We start from the raw sequence: 11,043 nt of genomic DNA on the forward strand, positions 1-11,043 counted from the left end.
ATATGTACGAATAAATATATTTGTAGAAAAATAGATTGACTGGAAACGACACCACCGGTGACACTGATGACATTCACGTGACCGATAACTCAGCTCGGCTACTTGTTCCCAATATTATCCCTGAGAAGTTTGGATTTCATCATCATAGATCTTCATCATCGTCCTACCATAGAGACACCATATTCACAACTACTACTCTCGTCTGATGCTTTCACAACATATTCATAACAACCATCGGGAGAGACTATCTTTTTACAGTCATCCGGGATTTTTGTAACTTTATTTCCAACTCTGAAATTAAAGGATGTACATTTTAAATATTTGTTATAAACAAGAAAGTATATATCGTGTTGTGTTATAATAAGGAAGACAGCTCTCGTGTTGTATTTTTGTTGTTGTTGGGATATACATTAATGAATGCCCTACATATTATTTTTTTTCAGTCTTAGTTCTAGTATGTAAAAAAGAACAAATAAGATTTACTAATCAAAAGATCCTGATTGTGTACATTAAGAAATGATGAAATCCTTACTGACAAAAAAAGTCCTTTTGGCAAGCATGAAATTGAGAAAGGAAATGGGGAATGTGTCAAAGCGACAACAACCCGACCATAGAGCAGACAACAGCCGAACGGTCTTGTTTCTGTACAGTATAATCTCTTATTAAATCTGGAAATGTAGGTATATTGTTACTAATTATCACTAGAATGCTAGTAAATATGCTTATCTACTCTGACTGTATAAGTTTCTCAGTCTTATTGCAAATAAAGGATAGAGACAAACGAGTGATCAGGTTCTAAATATTCATTTTTATAAATGTACTTTTATTGAAAAATAACAAAGGAGACGTTACAAATTTCACACACAAAAGCTTACAGTGACCTATGTGTCATTTGGTTTCTTGTGGAGGGATGTCTTATTGGCAATCATACCACATCCTATTATTATATCTAGGATAATAAAAGCAACAACCTAATGATTTTTTGCAGTTAAGGAACAGGAGTATGATTTTATCGAAAAGATCTTATATCAAACGGTGCCGGACCAGGCGATATTAAATTGAACATTTCATGGATTTGATTTATACTTACGTGCAACATTTGAGATATCCGCCACTTGAATGTCCACAGAAACAACTTATGCAGTTCCTTGTAATTGTGGAACCGGGATACATTATTTCGCCAGCAAAGAAACATGTGTCATACACATTATTCTGACCTGAAAGACAAAATTTAAATTTTTGAAACAGATTAATAAATATTTCTGTCGACGTGAAAATAATAATTAAACATGTAATACATGTTAGTATCATCCTTGTCAATAGTAACTGTTGTCTACTTGTTAACTTTATCTTTTAATCAACATTCAGTATTTTTATATGGTATCAAGTTTTTTGTTTCATTTCGAAAACACAACCATGCAGAAGAAACCTTTTAGCAACGAGGAATATTGCACTATTAACATTTACAGACATATGTGAATTTCTAGCAAGCATACACTTTGTTTAGTACAGTATCTTAGTAAAGATTGTAGAACGATAATATCACACCTGTTAGTTTGTCTTATTCAATCAATGAGGCGACTTTAATACCAGCTTGTAGAATAATCATCTGTGATAAATATCCTTACCTGAAGTAGGAGGTATCACCCAACAGGATCCATTGCAATAGTAAACAACAGCAAAGAGATAACATACAATAAATGCTACTTTCATCTTGACAGTGGATATAAACACAAGTCTTAGTTCTATAGTAGTAGTGTAGCTTGAATGCTGTTGAAGTTATGTCCTAAGAAAGTCGAACCATTGTTTATATACTTTTTGAATTCCGTAAACAAATTTCAGACATGCATACTCATCATCGATGTCAATAAAAAGGTCATGTGTGAAATTATAAAATTAGACAATTTCCTACTTTTTTTTTACTATTTATTACACATTCTGAAGTAATCAGAAAAACCCACGCATCCTTTACATATCTAAGTGTGTATGTTCGTAACATTTATGTTAACAAGACAAACATTAATTTGTTGGCCTTTTTTTCCCCTGAAACGTGTCATGAATGGTGTAGACCAATCTCTTCATTTGTCATTTTAGTCTGTACCTGGTACATAACTTTTCAATGAATGTACACAAATTCATTAATTATAAATTATTTACGTGATACGGATTAATGTTCAGCAGGCGTAGTGCTAGTTTCCGACTTGTTACTTGTACAAGCAATGCAAGCAGTAAACAGGAAATTGTGAGCCTACACATGCAATGTAGACAATAAACAGCAACTCTGTTAACAAGCACAACTACATTTTATTAATGATAAACCAGTCTGACTGAATTTACTATAGTACATCAAGGCCTAAATACACAATATATTGCAAGATCAGTAAGTGCTTATTGTATACTGATTTTATTGTATGTTCTTTTATGGACCTTTTGCCAGACATCTTATCGAGATTAGGAGTCTACTAAGACTAGTTTAACCCCAACGCATGGTTAAGTGCCTGTTCCAAAGTCAGTCTTTGCTTGTTTCTGTTTTATTCATACACATTTTTTTTATATTTGGTACGATTTAGAGTTTTTCATTTTGTACTTGCATCAATCCATTATTAAAGACTATGGTTCATTTTGTTTGTGTTTTTTGGTTGTTGTTTCTTTTACAATTTACAATTATCAACATTTTATATGTTTTGAATGGATCAAATGTGTTTGATATTTAACCGGAAAAGTGTTTTTAGGTTGATTTGCTAGATACACATTCGTATGAAATAATGAGAAAAATATCAAACATTCAAAGAAACTAATTTGATCCCACCTGTAAACAAGCAAAACCCATGAAACCCTGTTTTTTAACTTTAAAAGGGAAAGTATACCAAGGGAAAATCAAACTTCAAGTCACAGAAAAAAGCAGACAAAGTCGTTACTTAAATAAATACTTTCAAAGGTTCACAAAACACAACATGAACATTAAAGTTTGAGCAACATGAACTCTATAAAAAAAGATGCGATGGTGAAGTCATGTGGGTCCAAAGAGTAAGTAGTTCCAGTAGTTTAGTTGATACTTTTTATATATCTCTGTGGCCTTTTGTTTCAATGCGAAGATTACTACCATACCATATCTATCTGTTTCATTTTTAAAGAATAGCGGAAAATACTATAAATTTCGTGCGTCAGAATTACTTTTCTGTTTATAAAATTATAAAATCTCGTACCTGGGGACATTTGAATATCAGGGGTGGGTAAATATGTAGAATCTTTAGGATCTCAGATTGAATATGGTAAACAAAGGACCGAAAATAGCCTCATTACTCTAAGATCAACTTTGCCTGGAGGCTGCTTAATTTCAGTTTTCTCAATACAAAAGATTTTCATTGTAAAAACTTAAATCCTAAAATCAAGGTATATGCATTGGTAACGACAAAAATATTTTAAATAGATACGTAATGAATTGTACGATGAGAGTTATGTACAAAGTACAGACAAGATAAAAATAAATATAAACATAAACAATTATGGACATTCGATGGATAAGTTGTGTATTGATATTACACGTATGCACAGCTTCTGACTATTGGTCTCCGAACGTTCCAGAATGGCCGGAGGTCTATAAGGTATCAAACTAATTGTGAAAACAAGGAATAGAAAAGGGGGGTCTTAAAATGGGGAAACTTTATTATATATTTCCTTTTCTTTCATTTATCCCCATTTTTTTGGGAAGTTTTCTTATTAATTGTTCATCTGTATTTCCTATTCAATGGTTTTTGTTTTGACGCATTGAAACTTTTTTGCATTTTAGCAATATCTGTTTTCCTTATTTCAGGCTTGCGTACGTTTTGAGTCAACACGTGAGTTTCTAACCACTGGATGGTATGTTGATAGTCACAACGGATGGATGAGGCTAGACAGTTATGGTGTCCCTTCTGGTAATTTATCAAAATAAAAAAAAGTTAATACGCGTTTGGTGTTCAAAATCTATCAAACAGAAAGAAGCATTGGTTTTGAAAGAATAATTTTCAACTGAATACGAAAAATATTTCATTCCATTCTTGCGATGTCATGTTTGTTTCCATTGCTTCATTTGGCTGCTTATTATATATAAAAAGTGGTTCAAGGAGTATTTTACCGATTATTCATATTTAAACTGTGATCAATAGGTATTTTTGTAGCGGTTAAATCGCATTTTTTTAATAGCGAATAAAAATTAAAAGTTTAATCGATAAAGAAAAAAGCGATTAACCAAAATGAAATGTCGGGCTAACCAATAAAAATTGCGGTTAACCGATAAAAACGTATTTGCGTTTTGTCGCGCGAATGTGGAAAATTGTTTGCACAACCGTAGAAAAAAAATTAATCAGTGGCGGATCAAGAGGGTCCGAGATTTAGATACCCCATTTGTTTGCACAATCAATGCATTTGAATGGGGACAAATAGTTGAAACCCCTTTTAAAAATGATTGCATCCGCCCCTGTGCCGATATATCTTATCCAAATATTTATTGATATTGATTTTAAATATGAATATAATAATGTTTTCCCTAATGAAGTCGTAGTTCTACATACATTTTTTTTCTATAGGAGCACTTTAAAAAAAAATTAAATTTCAAGATTTCAAAATAGTTTGGTTCTCTTCTTTTACGGAGAGAAACGTTATATTATTTAAGATTGTTTTTCATTTTCCAGAATCCAATACGACCTATCTCCTGGACACAGATGACGATTATGCCTGTGATAAACTTGGTGAACCATTGTACATGTATTTGTACCACTACAGCCAAGGACTCCAGTTAAATATATTCCCTGCTCCAGACCCTCCATATGTAAAGTGTACAGCTATGTATGTATTTTATACTAGTACTTTACTTGTTCAAATAGATGTACTGTACATCAACTGAGTACACAAAATGATATCAGTTTCATATACTAGTAGTTTCCCTGTTTACCCAAAATTAACTAGAGCACTTGTATGGCACGCCGTTATTATATTTATTCAATTTCGAGATATCTTATTTAGTTAAATAAGATATCTTATAAACTAATTGAGATATCTTAATAACAAAATGAGATATCTTATATATTAATTGAGATATCTGATTTATTAAATAAGATATCTGATTTATTAAATAAGATATCTGATTTATTGAATAAGATATCTTATATATTAAATAAGATATCTTATTAAAATGTTTATAAAGATATCTTATTAAATATATAAGATATCTTATTAAATATATAAGATATCTTATTTAAAATATAAGATATCTCTATTAATTTATAAGATATCTTATAAACTATATAAGATATCTTTTATATAGTTTATAATAGAGATATCTTATTTACTTAATAAGATATCTCCATAAGTTAATAAGATATCTCTATTAATTAATAGATATCTCTATTAATTAATAGATATCTCTATTAATTAATAAGATATCTCTATTAGTTTATAAGATATCTCTATTAATTAATAAGATATCTCTATTAGTTTATAAGATATCTCTATTAATTAATAAGATATCTTATAAAGTATGTATTTAAAAGATATCTTTATAAAGAAGTAAGATATCTTATATAATTTATAAGATATCTTATTAGTTAATAGAGATATCTTATTAATTAATAGAGATATCTTATTAACTTATAGAGATATCTTATAAACTAATAGAGATATCTTATAAACTAATAGAGATATCTTATTTACTTTCAAATTAAATAAGATATCTTATAAAAATTAAAGATATCTTAATACTTAATAAGATATCTTGTTAAATAAATAAGATATCTTCAAATTTGAATAAATATAAAAACGGCGTGCCATACACTTGACTTGTAACATCTAAGCGTTCCTCATGGAGACAAATCTAGAAAAGCCCTTTGGAAGTATTATATTCATTGACTAGAACACACCCGCGAAATCGCGGGCATTCAGAGCGTAGTTTAAAGTATGTAAAGTGTTGTTGGAAGGATTGTGAAATATTGAATGACTGGAGAATTTCAGCAAAAGTATCATAAATCATAGGTTATTGGGGACAGGAAAATGTTTTTTTTAATCCCTCCTCCTTTATTTCCAAAATTTCCAATTTGTGGTTTTGTATCAATTTCAGTATGAATATACATTTAGTATGTTATGAACATTTAAGTAAGGAGCCTGTAATTCAGTGGTTGTCGTTTGTTTATGTGTTACATATTTGTTTTTCGTTCATTTTTTGTACATAAATAAGGCCGCTAGTTTTCCGCGCGGTGTATATAAATATGCCAAGGAGACAGTATTCCACGAACTCAGACAAACATAAAAAGACAATTATAGGTCGAAATAGCATATATCAATTTTGATACTAGAGTCAATATAAAAAAAAAAGAGGTGGTATGATTGCCAATGAGACAACTATCCACAAAAGACCAAAATGACACAGACATTAAAACAACTATAGGTCACCGTATGGCCTTCAACAATGAGCAAAGCCCATACCGCATAGTCAGCTATAATAGGCCCCGATAAGACAATGTAAAACAATTCAAACAAGAAAACTAACGGCCTTATTTATGTAAAAAAATGAAAGGAAAAACAAATATGTAAACAAGTAAACATTCCAAGCTATAAAACCGAGTCTAGATACAGAGACGGCAAAATATTGCAATCAACTAGAACTTTTGAAGGACAAAAACAAAATACTCCCTCTTTTTTTCTTGAGCAATGAAAAATTGAAAAAAGGTACATATATTAACGTGTGATAAGAATTTGCTCGCTCCTAAGAACGTGCCGTAATTCCGAAGCATCGATTTACTGACATAACAAAGCTAGTACCAATTTCAAAAACTCTAAGATAATTATACCAAAAGCTAAATACATGCTCAAAGTTTTCAATACTCTGTTAAAGAAATAACGCATTCTTAGATTCAAATATCCGCTCCAACTGTACTTCCAATTAGATTTAGTAAAATTTTTATATTCTGGTTGTTTTGTTACTATTATGTTTATTAATTTGTTTGTGTGGAAATTTGTAACATATGTCTACTGTCCAATATAATAATCTGTTGTTGTTTTTTTTAATTATCATCTTTAATTTTGTTGTATTTTTTACTTGACCAGGTTTGATTTAACTCATGTGCAGGTTACTTTCAAACGCTGCTTCAAACATACTTAAACTTAATAAACACATACTTCTTTATTCGTATTAATGAACATGATTTGATGGTCATATATCTTTAAAATTTGTTAACAGGAAGATTCCTAAAATATTTCCTCCAAATCCCTTGTTACCAGGACTACAGTTTGTAAGACAGGCACGTGATAACGTTACAACATTTGACCATTGGAAAGCAGAATACTTCCTCTTTACATTGGACTATTTCTTCCACACTGAGTCAGGTCTGCCGTATAAGTAAGTGATATTCTTAATATGCAAATTTAACTTTTCATCCCAAATTAGTCTACACATTTTTAATGATTGTAAATTCATTCCGAGAAATTAACGATTGTTTTTAAATAAGCTATAAGCTATAGAATAGAAATGAGAATCATTTCCAACCTAAACAAACTTGAAATAATAATCAAAAAGCACACACACACACAAATAAAGTCCCAAAAACAGAATAAAACAAAGAAATTAATTGCATGCACTTTATTTCTATAATCTACACTGAACCTTGAATAACCTTACATGTGCATTTCGAGTACCTGGTCATCAAAATGAATGAAGTGGCTTTTCTATATTTCACATTTTTCTTATGGAGATGTTTTCTTTATATACACATCCAAGTCTTAATGTATCCTCTTAACGTATAAAATGCATTGTCTTCTTTTTTTTGCAGGATGTATGTCGAAACCGAATTGTTTGAGTTTTTGTCTATAGAAAGTGGGCCACTAGACGAATCCGTTTTTATGTTACCTCAAGGCGTTAAATGTACATGGGCAGAAACATAATTTATATTTTACTAAGCTGAACTGTTGATATTAAAAGGGTTAAAGATTGTTTTGTCTTATTTGTAATCATGATTTAATATATAATTTGGTACCTAACAATGTTTGTCAAATTTCTCTGTGGAGCAATCTTTAAATACAAACAAAAACTATATAAGACCCCATAGTTAACCAGGTCTACTAGTGAACTTTACTCTACTGAAAGCATAACAAGAGAGCAGAACTCTTATTAGAAAATCATATTGTCTTCTCTTAGACATGAACCCGGGTCCTCTGTGTTTCGCGTCAGCACTCTAACCGACTAAGCTAAAGATGTACTTCCGTAACGCTTTTTGTCAGCTTAGAACGGAAAAATAAACATTAACCTAATAAGTTGTACTGTTTTCTTTTTTCTTTAGATGGACCAGAAATCCATATTTTATCTTACACCCCTTACGTATATGTACCCGTTGCTTATAATACTGTTTTATAAATAAAACACTAACCAAGGTTGAATCTCAGCTGAACTCTAAAAATGACAGGACCTCACAATTGTTTCTATGCAAAAGACGCTAGCTTTAACTATTTGATGCTATCTAAATTTTAAGGCCCGAAATACAAATCTATTTGATTCAACTTGATTTTTCCTCAAGTCTAGCTATGTGCGTTTGCGTTGTTGGTTGCTATTGATCTTTGTAAGCACATATTTTTTTCAGAGGAGACGGTTTTTGGTATTAAGTGTGGTCATGTTGTAATATCCGTTGCTGGTATTACGTGTGGTCTGTTATACTGTCCAAAATTAGCTGTTATTCCTGTTATTATCTTTATTATGAATAACTTAAATATATGTTCCTTTAATTAACATAGCACCAGGAAATTGTATCAACTAGTATATGACGCTGTCTGTCGTGAGTCATAATGAAGCATTTCTGATAGAAGACCTAATTATGCAATGCAATAAGTCTTCAGTTTTTGAATTTGACAGAATTTTTACCTATTGTTTGATCAATTACGAGAAGTGTTTCTTTAAAGCTTCCGCATATTTAATTTTTATTTATAAAATAAGAAATGCACAATTATATCCCGAGGGGTTGAAGGCATATGAACAATGTAGTCCAAACTTGACGTGGTAGAAATGAATGACAATGATTCAGAGCAATTGAATGTAAAACAAAACTACTATATATCAATTTTATATTTGTTAATTGTCCCATTATCCATCATCATATATTATATTTTACATGTTAAATGTTGATAAAATTTTAAGTGGTGCCTAAAATATGATTTAATGCACAACGGGTTTTTCAACCATCAAACCTAAATTGGAGACCGATTTTCTGAATAAATGAAACGGTCATAAAAGTTAAAGCGATAAATCACAATTTTACAATTAAAATTGGATAAGAATAAGCATCACAACAGTTTTTGCTGAGAGGGGGTATGGTGTGGGGTGTCTATTTATCGATGTATGTATGGATATATACTAAGTAGTCGCGTTTAAGACAAATCATTGAATTACTGCAATAGTTAACGTCCTGACTAAGTATATCGATGAACCTGTGTAATATAAGTACCATTAATATACTGCAATAGGTGTCTGACTTTGAATTATCTGAGAACTATCGTTGATTAATTGTAATAAGTTCCTAACTAACGACTCATGTGTACACTATTGTAGATATACCGCAGCATGTTTCTGACTAACGACTCATCTGAGAAGCATTGTTGATACTGCAATAATTATATGTTATCGGTTTAAGACTCATCTGTCAAATTATTGAATTACTGCAATAGGTTCCTTACTAACGACATCATGTGTGAAATATCGTTTATATACTGCAGTCAATTTCTGACTAACGCCCAATTTGTGAAATATCGTTGATATACTGCAATCAATTTCTGATATATCGTTGATATACTACAATCAATTTCTGACTTACACCCAATTTGTGAAATATCGTTGATATACTGCAATCAATTTCTGACTAACGCCCAATTTGTGAAATATCGTTAATATACTGCAATCAATTTCTGACTAACGCCCAATTTGTGTAATATCGTTGATATACTGCAGTCAATTCTGGCTAACTCCCAATTTGTGAAATATCGTTTAAATAGTTCAGTCAATTTCTAACTAACGCCGATTTTGAGAAATATCGTTGATATACTGCAGTAATTTTTTAAATAACGCCCAATTTGTGAAATATCGTTGATATACTGCAATTAATTTCTGACTAACGCCCAAATTGTGAAATATCGTTGATATACTGCAATTAATTTCTGACTAACGCCCAATTTTTGAAATATCGTTGATATACTGCAATTAATTTCTGACTAACGCCCAATTTTTTAAATATCGTTGATATACTGCAATCAATTTCTGACTAACGCCCAGTTTGTGAAATATCGTTGATATATGGCAGTCAATTTCTGAATAACGCCCAATTTGTGAAATATCGTTGATATACTGCAATTAATTTCTGACTAACGCCCAATTTTTGAAATATCGTTGATATACTGCAATTAATTTCTGACTAACGCCCAATTTTTGAAATATCGTTGATATACTGCAATCAATTTCTGACTAACGCCCAGTTTGTGAAATATCGTTGATATACTGCAGTCAATTTCTGAATATCGCCCAAATTGTGAAATATCGTTAAAATAGTTCAGCCATTTCTGACTAACGCCGATTTTGTGAAATATCGTTGATATACTGCAGTTATTTTTTAAAAAACGTCCAATTTTTGAAAAATCGTTGATGTACTGCAGCCAATTTGTGAATAACGCCCAATTTGTGAAAAATCGTTGTGAATAACGCCCAATTTTTGAAAAATCGTTGATATACTGCAGCCAATTTGTGAATAACGCCCAATTTGTAAAATATCTTTGATTTACTATTGTTACAGTAAATGTTCTATTCTGAGTAACAACTTATCTGTGCAATATCTTTAATATGCTATAATAAGTCTCTGACTTTCTTATATGACATATCATAGATATACCACAGACTCAACAGGTGTCTGACTCATCTGTTAAATATAATTGATATACTGCAGAAGGTATTTATTTATGAAATATCATTGATCGACTGCAGTATATTTCTGACTGACTTATCCATGAAATATCATTGATCGACTGCAGTATATTTCT

The 11,043-nt window shown here is 30.9% G+C and overlaps 2 protein-coding genes across 2 annotated transcripts; one reads left to right on the forward strand and one right to left on the reverse strand.

The window, feature by feature from the left end:
• On the reverse strand, positions 1-2,069 carry LOC139518423 (uncharacterized). Its single transcript, XM_071309964.1, has 3 exons — positions 1,629-2,069; positions 1,091-1,217; positions 1-291 (listed from the first exon to the last, which is right to left on the reverse strand). Exons 1-3 carry the CDS (start codon positions 1,711-1,713, stop codon positions 156-158), a joined length of 348 nt encoding a protein of 115 aa, XP_071166065.1. The 5' UTR covers positions 1,714-2,069; the 3' UTR covers positions 1-155.
• A 1,392-nt stretch (positions 2,070-3,461) lies between these two features.
• On the forward strand, positions 3,462-7,974 carry LOC139519537 (uncharacterized). The gene is made up of 5 exons (XM_071311700.1): positions 3,462-3,605; positions 3,815-3,917; positions 4,674-4,827; positions 7,214-7,372; positions 7,803-7,974. The coding sequence occupies exons 1-5, from the start codon at positions 3,507-3,509 to the stop codon at positions 7,912-7,914; spliced, it is 627 nt and encodes a 208-aa protein (XP_071167801.1). The 5' UTR covers positions 3,462-3,506; the 3' UTR covers positions 7,915-7,974.
• The last annotated feature ends 3,069 nt before the right edge of the window (positions 7,975-11,043 follow it).

The sequence above is a fragment of the Mytilus edulis genome, chromosome 4, assembly GCF_963676685.1.
Source record: "Mytilus edulis chromosome 4, xbMytEdul2.2, whole genome shotgun sequence".
Taxonomy (NCBI): domain Eukaryota; kingdom Metazoa; phylum Mollusca; class Bivalvia; order Mytilida; family Mytilidae; genus Mytilus; species Mytilus edulis.

What these genes read in the sequence shown, in the direction of transcription:
- LOC139518423 (XM_071309964.1), bottom strand. Translation starts at nt 1,713, where the DNA reads ATGAAAGTAGCATTTATTGTATGTTATCTCTTTGCTGTTGTTTACTAT. An exon ending in GGTGATACCTCCTACTTCAG is followed by an intron (nt 1,218 to 1,628) that starts GTAAGGATATTT and finishes TTTGTCTTTCAG; the next exon opens with GTCAGAATAATGTGTATGAC. An exon ending in GGATATCTCAAATGTTGCAC is followed by an intron (nt 292 to 1,090) that starts GTAAGTATAAAT and finishes CTTTAATTTCAG; the next exon opens with AGTTGGAAATAAAGTTACAA.
- LOC139519537 (XM_071311700.1), top strand. Translation starts at nt 3,507, where the DNA reads ATGGACATTCGATGGATAAGTTGTGTATTGATATTACACGTATGCACA. An exon ending in AATGGCCGGAGGTCTATAAG is followed by an intron (nt 3,606 to 3,814) that starts GTATCAAACTAA and finishes TCCTTATTTCAG; the next exon opens with GCTTGCGTACGTTTTGAGTC. An exon ending in TATGTAAAGTGTACAGCTAT is followed by an intron (nt 4,828 to 7,213) that starts GTATGTATTTTA and finishes ATTTGTTAACAG; the next exon opens with GAAGATTCCTAAAATATTTC.